Source organism: Helianthus annuus, chromosome 1 (assembly GCF_002127325.2).
Source record: "Helianthus annuus cultivar XRQ/B chromosome 1, HanXRQr2.0-SUNRISE, whole genome shotgun sequence".
NCBI lineage: Eukaryota > Viridiplantae > Streptophyta > Magnoliopsida > Asterales > Asteraceae > Helianthus > Helianthus annuus.
The window spans coordinates 148,177,435-148,190,490 of record NC_035433.2 but is presented as its reverse complement, the minus strand read 5'-3'; the positions used below and the strand labels follow the sequence as shown (position 1 = coordinate 148,190,490).

The 13,056-nt window shown below is 34.4% G+C and overlaps 1 protein-coding gene across 2 annotated transcripts; it reads left to right on the top strand.

Moving 5' to 3' along the window:
* The first annotated feature begins 3,821 nt into the window (after window positions 1–3,821).
* LOC110884151 (B3 domain-containing protein REM10-like) lies at window positions 3,822–11,566 on the top strand. 2 transcript variants are annotated; one of them, XM_022131834.2, is made up of 12 exons: window positions 3,822–3,953; window positions 5,291–5,355; window positions 5,465–5,768; window positions 5,851–5,984; window positions 6,049–6,283; window positions 8,925–9,067; window positions 9,344–9,578; window positions 9,760–9,908; window positions 9,988–10,222; window positions 10,473–10,621; window positions 10,701–10,935; window positions 11,329–11,566. In XM_022131834.2, exons 1-12 carry the CDS (start codon window positions 3,878–3,880, stop codon window positions 11,385–11,387), a joined length of 2,019 nt encoding a protein of 672 aa, XP_021987526.1. In that variant the 5' UTR covers window positions 3,822–3,877; the 3' UTR covers window positions 11,388–11,566. The 2 variants fall into 2 exon arrangements, with proteins under 2 accessions (XP_021987526.1, XP_035832197.1); XM_035976304.1 differs by lacking the exon at window positions 11,329–11,566 and having other exon boundaries at window positions 10,741–10,860.
* Window positions 11,567–13,056: the final 1,490 nt, after the last annotated feature.

Sequence of the window (13,056 nt, the reverse complement as noted above, 5' to 3'; positions counted from 1 at the left end):
TCATTCCACCAGGCTTCAAGTTTAACCTTGTAAGCTTTTCTATGCAGCACACTCTTGTACATTTTCCATATATTTTCATCTCATAAATTCAACTAATGTTCATCTTATAGCATACTTTGTCTATATATGAATTTGCAGTCGATTCCAAAATCTTTTTTGACAAAGTTAGACGGATGGAGAGGCAAGGAAGCAATATTGAGACGAGGGTGTCACAATTGGGCCGTGCACATTGGCGACGGAGGGGTTTTTGGTGACGGTTGGAGTAAGTTTGTGGTGGAGAATGGAGTGCAAGAGTTTGACATTATTGTGTTCAAACATCAAGGAAACATGGTGTTTGACTTTTTAGTGTTTGACCCATCTGCATATGAAAGACAATATCCAAATTTACCTAAAGAAGTAGAAGTCTCTCTCCCACAATCTTTAAATAATAAATACTAACAACGTCGTATTTTTAAATAACCCGTGTATAGTCGGGTTGAAAAATCTACGAAATACTAAAAAAATATATCCTAAATAAATGTAATTTTGTATATTAAATACTAAAAATGTCGTATCTTTAAAAAATCCGTGTATAGTCGGGTTGAAAAATCTACCAAATAATAAAAAAAAATATATCCTTAAAAACCCCGTGTTTTACACGAGTTGAATAAATATAATTTTGTATACCAAATAATAAAAAAGTTATATTTTTAATAAATTAGGATAACATTTAATATTAATTTATTATTTATATATTTAATATATGATGAGTAGATAAGAGAGATATTTGTCTTAAAAATATATTAAATTAATAATTTAGATTTGAGGATAATATGTTATTAAAGTATCATAATATTTAATATTAATTTATTATTTATTTATTTAGTTAATATAAGATAAATATAAATTTGTGGATACCTTCAATGAATGACACATGTCCAAAAGTTGGTTTCTTTTATTATACAATAGTTAGATTAACTAGTTTTTATCTTGAGCAGCCCTCTAGAAATTTTGACACGTTATATATATCTTAATCATTTATTGAATTTAATCTGATATTTTTTTGGCATAAAAACATTTTGTTCCAAATCTCCATCACCATTATACATTATAACAATCACAAGACGATTACGTCAGCATTTAATAGTTGTCGAGAGTGGTTGGCCAAAAGTGGCGGCCACTTTTGACTTTTGTGTTTTTTTTTCTTTTTTTCATATAATAGTTATTTATAGATGATGCCAAATTACAATTTTATCCAGGTGTAAAATTACGATTTCGCCCTTGATTCAAAATAAAATTTTGATTTTGCCCCCTGCTTAAATTTACGACTTTGCCCTCAGTTAAAAAATACAATTTTTCCCCCAGTTCAAAATAAAATTATGGTTTTGCCCTCAGCTAGAGTCCTGCCAAATTACGATTTCGTTCCCAGTTTAAAATAACAATTTTGCCCCCAGCTAAAAATTACGATTTTGCCCGCAGCTAAAATATTACGATTTTGCCCCCATTTCAAAATAAAAAAAATGGTTTTGCCCTCAGTTCAAAATATTATTTCGCGTCCATTTTTAAATTACGACTTTACCTCCGCTAAAAATTGCAATCTTGCCATCATTTTTTTTCCTTTGGCAAAACCATGGTAGTGTTTTATTTTACTTTGTTGATTTAATTTTGTTTTTATCCATGCCAAATTGCTGCCTAGCACACGCTAATTGGTAGTCACAACTTATTATTTTGCCCTCAAATCTAAATTACACGCTTGTCATCGTTTTAATTAATTTTTTTTATCATAACTATGGTATTGTTTTTCTTTAATTGGTTAACTTAATTTATCTTTTTTTATATCGTGTTAGAGGTAGCATGTATAACTAACCGACATAAAGGCGTACATGTTATTAACCTAAGAAATACTCGATTTAGCGCCCCGCAACGCGGGCGGCGCATAAGTTTAGCTGCCTAACACTAGGTCATTATTCATGAAAAATTACATTTTTGCCCTGAGCCCAAAATTACGGTCTTATCATCGTTTTTTTTTCATTGCAAAATTATAGTAGTCTTTTTTTTAATTGATTGATAATTATTCGGCCATCGCCCCGCAACGCGGGCGGGGCATCTACTAGTTATGTTACTAAAGGTAATGATGCTAGAAATCTTTTAGTACATGGTGAAGAATTGTGATTTTTTAACTTTAGAGTTAATTAGATAGATGGACTTTATCGTTTATAGCTAGTTTCATATTTGAGTATTAATTTTTTTAATATGTTTAGGTTTTATGGTTTCAATCTTGTAACACCTTTGCGTAGTAACACCAAAATTAGTTAATTTTATCACATAATGACTAAAATACTCTTTCATTTTTTTCAATTCTATCAATGTATCACCTTTGGATACTAACACCTAATTTTATTTAAGTTTAAATCAGTTTTAAAAAAATCTATTTATTTCTTTTTATTTTCATTTTTTTATTATATCTCTTAGTTAACATAAAATCTATTTATTTTTTTATTTTCATATTTTTATTAAATTTCTTATTTAACATAAAATCTAGTACTTACACCAGTATTTATTTTTTGTTCATTTACATTTTACTATTTTAGAACTTATACAAACTTTATTTTGACTTATTGGCTTTTTTAAAAGACTAATAAATCAATAAATTGTTTAAAAAAACCAAGCCAAACACCCCTTAAGATCGTGGGGTATGGTGGGGCTTGGGTTGGGCATTTGGTGACACGTGTAAAGGGAGGCAGCCCACCGCCAGGTTACGTGTCCGCGGGGTATGGCGGGGCATGGGTTGGACTTGGGTTGGGTGCACCGCGTGACATAAATGTTTTTAAAAAAAATACAAAAAATTTATAAAAAATCACACAACATTTATAAAAAAAACCTACAACTTCATTAAAATTTTAAAAATTACATAATCCTAAAAATTACTTAATTTCTAAAAATTAAAAAATAAAAAAACCTTGAGCGTTAAAAAATTTCAAAAATGTCGATCTTGTCGAACGCCTTGTTTTCCTTGCCTCGAAACTCTATGTTCGCCACCGCCACCCGGTCCTCGTGGCTTAACTCGCCACCGGGAACGGCTTCGTAGTAAGCCTTGAAACGCTCGAGCTTGGGCCGTAGCTCGCGCCATTTATGTTGGCACGCGTTGAGGTTGTGGCGGTTGTTACCGACGTTATGTCGGTAGGCCGCGAATGCTTCCGCCCAATACTTTGTTTGGCCCGGTGACCGCCCCTTCATAGCGTCGACGACGCTAGTTACGAGTGTCATTTCTTCTTCACGGGTCTAGGATGCCATAGTGGTGTTGGGTTCGTGGGATGGGGGGGGGGGCAGCGGGGTAGCGGGTTCAAGACAGTGGGTAGCCGGTGGGGTTTTGGTTCGTGTGATGGGGGGACCAGTGGGGTTGGGGTTACAATATATAGGCCTTTGGGTGACCCAGGTGGCGGTTAGAGAAGATGGGGGGATGGGGAGACCGTTTGAATTTTAAAATTCAAAATCAACCGCCTGACGTGGCGGGTGAACCAATGGGATTCAGCCAGCTCGCTTGGCCATACCGCCTCACGCCCGGCTTGAAAGTCAAGCCCCAAGGGGCCACGCCACAACCCAAGCTCACCCGGGGTGGTGGCTTGAGCGTTTTCCCCCAACCCACGCCCAAACTTCTGCCTCATACCCCATGAACTAAATAGAATTTTAAAGGATAATAATTAAAATATTGAAATGTTGATTAATATTAAAATCTGACATTATGGTAGGTCTACCACACAGTACCACACTCGATTGATTCATTTAATTCTTACTCGATTACTATGAGTGGTTAATTTGAAACGAAAGTATGTAATAATAATACTATTGTAAAAGAACGTAAATAATAGTACTATTGAAGTATATATTTTGATATACTATGATATATTACTTTACGTGGTCTCCATTGGCTCAAACAAGTAGCATCTATCCATCTACAGCTCGAAATCTACCAGGTAACAGTCGTAGCTTTATGATTTTGGATTTTGTGGTGCGATTTTTACGGGGTTGGGTTATGCATGTAAGGTGTTCGATGAAAGTCCTGATTGAGGACTTTCAGAAATCATGAAAACAAGAATTAGCTAGCTTGCTTAATTATTTTTATCTCCACGGTTTTTTTATATGTTTGCTGGGGAGATTTCTTGCTTTTTATTCTTAAAAATTGAATCTTGGGGTTTGATAGTTCAGCTTTCTTTAAGTGCATCTGCTGTTGTTTGATGCATTTGCATATGGGTATGGTTAAGCAAAGCTTCAAGATCAACATATTTGAGCAACCCCATTTGGGATTTTGTTTGAAGAATTACATGTTTTATTGCTTACGATTTAGTTTTGGTAACAATTTGGTAGTCGGTAGACATTTAAATTTATATATATATATTTATGTGTATATATATATAACTGCTATCTTTATGTAATTTGCGCTGGTGATTGGAATGAAAAGTATATTTTCCATTAAAAATAGAGAACTTTTTACAGGAAATAAGATTGAAGTAGTGGTACATCTTTCTAAACGGTTAAAAGCTTTTAATACTTGAAGAAAATAATATATGACTTTTAAATTTTTGTAGCTAGGTCCTGCTGCTATAGTTTTAATAAGTTATTTAAAATATTTTTTGAGGAATTTTTATCATTAAATGTTACTTAATGTTGGACCGTTTGGTTGGTATATATATAAAGCATTCAAGTTTGGTAAAAAAAAAAATATAGAGCATATTTGATTAATTCAATAAATTTTTACTTAATGACTCTAAAACAAACTTATACGTCAATTTAAGACCACCCCTAGTGAGCGTGTTTTTTAAAACAAAAAAATGCCCAAAAACGCCAAATAATGTCCTCCACCCGCCCCCTAGGCGTTATTGGGTATGATCTCGCCTGATTTTGTGTTTGGCGTTTTTTGAATAACGCTGAAGGAGGATTTGACTGACCAATCATGTAATTCCAACTCAAATACCTTTATATTTAAATTAAAAAAAACAAGAAAATATTAATTAGGTAATCATTGATGGGGCATTATTAAGCATTATCCCACTACGCTCATTTGTGAAAACGCCTATAATGGCTTTTTGCTGACTGGGATGATACGTGTTGTAAAATGCCCATAGATAGAGGCTTTATTATGTGTACCACTACACATGGTCTAATGAATACCAATGATGAAGAGAACTAAATAGTCAAAAAAAAAAAATATAAATTACTTTTATAAAATAAAAAAAAAATAAACCTTAAATTAATTTGTTAGATATTTTATAAAGTACTATGACCTTTGAGATTCGCATAGCATATTTTGCAGCAGCCATGACTGATCCTCCAAATCACTTCTTCAAGTTCATTCCACCAGGCTTCAAGTTTAACCTTGTAAGCTTTTCTATGCATCACACTCTTCTACATTTTCCATATATTTTCATCTCATTAATTCAACAAATGTTCATCTTATAGCATACTTTGTCTATATATGAATTTGCAGTCGATTCCAAAATCTTTTTTGACGAAGTTAGACGGATGGAGAGGCAAGAAAGCAATACTGAGACGAGGGTGTCACAATTGGGCCGTGCACATTGGCGACGGAGGGGTTTTTGGTGACGGTTGGAGTAAGTTTGTGGTGGAGAATGGAGTGCAAGAGTTTGACATTATTGTGTTCAAACATCAAGGAAACATGGTGTTTGACTTTTTAGTGTTTGACCCATCTGCATGTGAAAGACAATATCCAAATTTACCTAAAGAAGTAGAAGTCTCTCTCCCACAATCTTCTGATTCACTTCACACACATGGTAATCTCAGGATCTGTTGTTGTACCCTTTGCTTTATAAAATTTTACATTACTTATTCTTGTAGTCTTGATATGCTGATTAGAGAGGTCAAAGATTCTCAAAAAGCGCAAGAGGGCTGACTATTCGTCTCAAAGCAAAGATGAACGTCTTCGACTCGATGACGATAGCTGTTTTGTGACTGTAATGACACCTTATAATATCACAAGCTCAAGATTGGTAAGTCAGCTTCCTGTTAGGTCAAACAACAAAGAACAAAATGTACTTATACGTCGTTTTTCAGAGTGTTCCGTTGAAATTCGCTAGATCAAATGGATTAACTACCAAAAGAATGCGTACACAAATAGTTCTAGTGGACGAAGCCAAGAGAACTTGCCCAGCAGAACTCCATATCAGGACTGATCAAATTCGTTTAACCGGTTGGCATAAACTCATGATAAAAAACGGCTTAAAAGTTGGGGATGCGTGTATGTTTAAGCTCGTAGAGGAAGGAGAAGTGCCCGTTTTTAATTTCTATAGTAAGTTTCTCTTCAACTCTTTCTAATAGATTGAGACAAATGTGTTATATTGGGTTATTCTAAGCGTGCCCAACTCCCACTATATTTCTTAAATGTCAAAGCTCCTGCTACTAAATGACACTAAATTGTCATTTCATTTATCAACTTTTACTCATAGGGACCAATGATTTTTTCGCCTAGTGGTTAAGGGGGAGGTGGGAAGCTTTGCTTCTCTAGCAGGCCCTGGGTTCAAGTCCAGGCAAGGGGGTTTTAATACTAACTTGTGATAACCCATAACAGGATTTGCAGCGGAATCTTCATATGATTTCGACACCATGATTACAGCGGATTGAATATCGAGAGTAAATGGACAATTATACAGTTGTGATTAATTGTCTTGGTAACGAGAATGTTTCCCGCCAAGCATTATATATACATATTAGAAAAGAGGCGGTTTTTCGGTTGAAGAATGGCGGGAGTAACTGCCATTTGAAAACGTTTCAACCAAACGACACACCGGTTCCCTATTTGAGTCACATCGTTACACATATATATACACATAATAACATAAATATAAAGAAACCTAGATAATTATACGAATTATGTTTATAATATATCTAATACTCTCCCCTAAACATGATTCTGTTTTCGGGAGTATTTCAGCACACTTGCATTAGCGTCGTCCATTGCTGCCTTTGCTCTGTTGAAATCAAACTTTCGTCTTGCTTGTCTTCTTTTGTTTTCATTCCATTCATTGTTGATGAACAATGCATAATGCTCCGATGAGTCTCTCACGATTCCTTGATCATCTCCAGCCCTTCCTTCTTGATCTGCATCATGTACAGCAGTATCACCTTCACTATGGCTGCCTCTCGGATTTGCACTCTTTCCTAGCATTGTCTCTTCTTCAGTCACCCCCTTGTCTTGTACGTTGGATTGAATGGACTTGAATTTATAATAATATACGAGAACATCTAAATACATGGTATACACCAAACGCATTAATTCTCCTTCAGCATATTCGAAACCCATTTCTTTGGCTACCATTGGCCACATATTATTCTCTGTGATGCATGTGTGTCCTCCTTCTCTCTCTACTATTAGATACATATCTAACAGATATATCCTTCGGTTGTTGGAGGCATAGGCTGGAATTGGTCTTGTTGTCACCCCTAATTTTTCGATTATGAACCACTCCACCATTTCATCAAACTTTGCTTGCAGAATGAACTTGTATTTACGGACGTAATTGTCATCGTCCATCATGTCAAGTAGTGCCTTACAATCTAAGAAATCTTTGAATTTCATAGTTTGAAGTATCATTAAGTTCTAGTCCGATTCATTGGATGATATTTCGAGTTTTTCGAAATAATCATTCAAGAAATTCGTTTTGTACTTCATAAATTCCGATTCCTTCTCCATTAGAGTTTGTTTTTCCATTTGACCCAGTTCTTCTTCTCTTGACATTCCACTTATCCTACTTCTGATGTTTATTAACGGAACACTGAACGTCGGAAACAATTTACACTTGTCTCCGGTAAATTTCACCGTAAACCCTTGTATTATTAATTGATCAAAACTTAAGACATTCCTGTCTATGTCTTGAGTATAGAACACACTTTGTATGCGAGTTATCTCCGTTCCATTATTAACATCAACAACACCAATCCCCCTAATGAAGTAAAACTGATTTTCACCAGTTTCAGTTTCAACATCATTCATATACTTGATACGTTTAAACATATCTAGATTTCCTGAAAAATGATGTTTAAGGGATTTGCTTACATACCACATGTTCGACCAAAAACCCCCATCGGTTCCTGTCACGAGATATTCCGATTTCTGTCCGCTACTCTGTTTGTCATCATCTTCTTGTTGTTGTTGTTGTGTTCCTTTGTTTATTACTAGACGTAATAACTGAGACTCTTCATCGTCTTCCTTCCTTTTGCAGTTCGAGATTTTGTGTCCTGTTTTATTGCAGTAGTAACATCGTCTTGCAAGCCAGTTCTGTTCCCTCATGTTGTTTGTATAGTGATGACACGGTAGTACTGTGGAATTTGCCCGGAGATCAGAATTTCCTGTTGCTCTGATACCACTTTGATAACCCATAACAGGATTTGCAGCGGAATCTTCATATGATTTCGACACCATGATTACAGCGGATTGAATATCGAGAGTAAATGGACAATTATACAGTTGTGATTAATTGTCTTGGTAACGAGAATGTTTCCCGCCAAGCATTATATATACATATTAGAAAAGAGGCGGTTTTTCGGTTGAAGAATGGCGGGAGTAACTGCCATTTGAAAACGTTTCAACCAAACGACACACCGGTTCCCTATTTGAGTCACATCGTTACACATATATATACACATAATAACATAAATATAAATAAACCTAGATAATTATACGAATTATGTTTATAATATATCTAATAACTTGGTGCTACTAACATACTAACCACTAACTCATAGGGGTAGCCTCTTTATTTTCTTAACTTTTACTCGTAGGAGTACTTTTAGGCAAGCGTCTTGATTTTTACGAAGCGTTACCACATCCTTCTACTAAATCAATTATTTCATTTCTAAGATTTTACTTATATGGGTACATTTAGCGAACCCCTTGTTATTTTGTATGATTACACGTTTACTTTGTTATTCAGACCTAGGGAAGAAGCGCACCAACAACTATATTCCAGTAAAGGAGGAGAGTAGTTCAAGGATAAAGAAGATGGACAATGCGAGTTGCGACAATCATCCTTACTTTATTTTATCTATGAAGTCTTATTCTAGAGAGGCGGGTCTGGTAACATCTACATAAAACCCTGGCTAAATCTTTTTTTGGATATCAATAACTAGATGTTTGTCTCGAATTTTGGTTTATGGTGACAACACTCGAGATTGGTTAAACGAACAATAGGATTTCGAATAACTTGGTAATCATTTTTGCACGAATAATAGTAATAGTAGTAGTAGTAGTAGTAATGTGCTAAAAGTTTAGTTTAACTAATCGTAACTTTACAATCTTATGGTAATTGAAATTCATATCATTTTGATCATGACTTAACTTTCTCATTTGCAGTATCTTCCCATTGAATTTTCAATATCAAGTGGTTTAGATATAGGAGAAATGATCCTCAGAGACGATGAAGGTAGATCATGGAAAACTCAGCTCAGGAAAAGTGGTGAAAAATATTTGTGTTTTAATCGTGGTTTTAGAGCTTTCTGGGATGTGAATGGATTAAAGGTTGGTGAGGAGTACAAGTTTGTGCTAGTTGAGAACGAGAAGGGAAAACCTCCCGTCATGAACGTTTCTTGTACGTAATTCGATTCATTAGTTTTTTTTTATTTTTTAGATTTCTATGGTATCTCTCCAACTCTTTCCTATCAGATTGAAACAAACTTGATGGTTAAGCCCTTAACTAATGTTATTTTGTATGGTTAAGCCCTTAACAGATTGAAACAAACTTGATGGTTACACATGAACTTTGTATTCAGATCTAGGAAAGAAGAACACCAATAACCACGTTCAAGTAACGAAGGAGAGTAAACCAACGATAAAGATAAAGAAGACGACTGGCTCGAGTCTCGGCAATCATCCTTACTTTATTTTAACTATGAGGCCTTCTTATAGAGAGTGTGGTCTGGTAACTTTTATAAATCCTAGTTGAATCTTATGGTAAACGGAAAATAATTTATTTTGATGATAACTTTTTTCATTTGTAGTATCTTCCCGTTGAATTTTCGAAAACAAATGGTTTAAAAGTAGGAGAAATGATCCTTATAGATGCTAAAGGTGGATCATGGAAAATTCAGCTTAAGAAAAAAGGTGAAAAATATTTAAGTTTTGGTCGTGGTTTTAGAGATTTCTGGGATGCGAATGGATTAGAGGTTGGTGATGACTACAAGTTTGTGCTCGACGAGAAGGAGAAGGGCAAGCCTCCCATCATGATTGTTTCTTGTACGTATGATCTTTGATATTTCATAAGTTTTTTTATTAGTTATTTATATTGGTACGTTTTTAAGTTTAAATTTCTATAGAACGTATCTCTCCATGTACTCCTTCCTGACATATTGAAACCAACATGATGATTAAGTCCATATATAATGATGTTAGCTAATGTGGCCGATATCCCACTTGGTAGAGGCACGTGCCTCTTATATCTCAGGTTTAGATCTAGGTAAGGGGAATAATTTAACTTTGTATACAGATCTAGGAAAGAAGAACACCAACAACCACGTTCAAGTAAAGAAGGAGAGTAAACCTACGATAAAGATACAGAAGACGACTGGCTCGAGTCTCGGCAATCGTCCTTACTTTATTTTAACTATGAGGCTTTCTATTAGAGAGTGTGGTCTGGTAACTTTTATAAACCCTAGTTGAATCTTATGGTAAAGGAAAAATAATTTATTTTGATGATAACTTTTCTCATTTGTAGTATCTTCCCGCTAACTTTTGGATATCAAATGGTTTGAAAGTAGGAGAAATGATTCTTCGAGACGATAGAGGTAGATCATGGAAAGTCCAACTCAACAAACATGGTAAAAAACGATTATATATTGGACGTGGTTTTAGAGATTTCTGGGTGGCGAACGGACTAATGGAAGGTAATGCGTACAAGTTTGAGCTAGCTGAGAACGAGAAGGATAAGCCTCCCGTTGTGAACTTTTCGTGTAAGCTATTATATTTTCTCTGTCTTCCATCGTTTTGGTTAAAGTTTTTCGGATTTGATCAAACTTATGTTAGAAATATGTTCTCTTGTGAGTTAGGGTTTTTTTTTTTTTTGTTTTTTTTTTTTAAAGCAAAAAAGAATACTATTATGCCACTAGACATTATGAAAGGGATTGGTTAGACTTTGGTTATAAAAAAGGCCTGCTAGCTCCCAACTAGTCAAAAGTTAAGCCTCCAGCCAGTTTGTCATTAGACATTAATCAACTATTTTGTTAATTATTTTATATTATAAATGTGGAATAGATATGTATGGTTTTTTATATGGTTATGAGGTAGATGCACTGATATGCACTATAACAAGTTTATGGCCTGAATTACATATTGATCTGTTGCAGTGGCGGTAGACTCGACTCCATCTGAAATAGAAGACCGTCATCCTTCATCGGCAAAGTGAAGTCCTGCTACGTAGAATAGTCGCCGCTCCGGTCCTTTCCTTTCTATTACCTTTACATCACTGACAACTATTCCTAAACCCTTTCGTTACGGAATGACAGAGAATAGTATGCTTTATGATAATGTTGTTGTGTTTAACTTTTTAAACTTATAGAGATTATGGAACGGGAATTAATTTAACGTATTGCCAGCAGATAACTAATTTTATAAGAAATCACTTACAAATACTCTACTTTAATAAAACTACAAATATATAAATTATATGCCATAATTTAATTCAGCTTGTTTATTTACCGATTCAATTTTATATACATTATATTACATGCTAAATTGTTAGTTAAATGCATTATGATTATGATTATCATTATTATATATTACATTATTTTGTTTTTAAAAGATCATGAGATTAGGCGTGATCAATTCAAGCTAAAACAGATGTGTAATGGCTGTTTGTTTAACTCTTAACGGGGCTCTAATTAGTGGTATTGGTTCAGCACTAATGGTTCAAACAGTTTGTTTCGCGAGCAGATGTCTGAATGGTTAAGACCTCTAATCTGAATTGGTCAAACATTTGCCTTTGAACGGTTAAGCATTATACTGGCTTTTAATGGTTCAGATCTCTTACTGGTTCAGTACTTAATGGTTCAGACCTCTTACTGGTTCAACACTTAACTATTCCGAAGTTGTCAAACAGCCCTAAGTGATGGAAATGAATTTAGAGATAAGATAGATGAGCCTAATGGATTATAAAGAAAATGATAATGTGGATTTTGATGATGCATGTGATGTTGGTATGTATCCTGACATGTTACACAAGCAATAAAAGTTGTTGGTTCAGGCACCTTTCTTATTCCCATTATTAAATATAACAAACCTAAATGCTAACAATTGTTGGTTCAGGCCCTTTCATATTTCCATTATTAAATAAAATAAACCTAACTACTCACACTTGACCGGCACCCATGACCCGACTTGACCTGAATCTGCATATTTTTATAAATATATCCTTAAAGTGCCTGTGTATAACAAAAAAATGTTACATGGGCCTGTTTTTTTTTTTTTTTAAGAAAGAAAATGTTAACAGTTAGAAATTTGAAATTCTGGCCCATTTGTGCACATCATATGAAATTCGTAGGACCCTTAAAAGGCCCAATGGCCAATCTTTGTGGCTAACTAATTACTTAAGTTAAAACCCAATTAACAGGCCCAGCTCCAAGTGACTAATAAACAAAAGTTTTTGAAAAATTATAACCCAATTATGGGCAAAACAACGTCGTCAATCATCATTCACGTTCATCAGACATCAGACGCTGCTGATTGCTAGGGATTCAGCATAATCTTAAGACTGAGGTATAAAATTCTTATAATTCATTTTTTTAGTTTAGAAGCTTTAGTCTTATTGTGTGATTCTGATTTCATATGTATATGCTAATGTTTAGTAACTTTAGTTAATGTGGTAAGGGTTTGATTTTGAATCTTTAAGGAAGTGAAAAATCTTGTTGAAACTTTGTTTGATGTTTAATACTTTAAATGTATTATGTATGTTTAACAAAGTCTTTGTTTTGATATAATACTTTAAACTTTGTTGTTTGATGTTTAATGGGTTTATGTTAAATTAAGATTCGCGAACACCAACTTCTAATAATCCAAGTTCAATAGTTTTTTTTTTA

What these genes read in the sequence shown, in the direction of transcription:
- LOC110884151 (XM_022131834.2), top strand. Translation starts at nt 3,878, where the DNA reads ATGATATATTACTTTACGTGGTCTCCATTGGCTCAAACAAGTAGCATC. An exon ending in TACAGCTCGAAATCTACCAG is followed by an intron (nt 3,954 to 5,290) that starts GTAACAGTCGTA and finishes CATATTTTGCAG; the next exon opens with CAGCCATGACTGATCCTCCA. An exon ending in CAGGCTTCAAGTTTAACCTT is followed by an intron (nt 5,356 to 5,464) that starts GTAAGCTTTTCT and finishes ATGAATTTGCAG; the next exon opens with TCGATTCCAAAATCTTTTTT.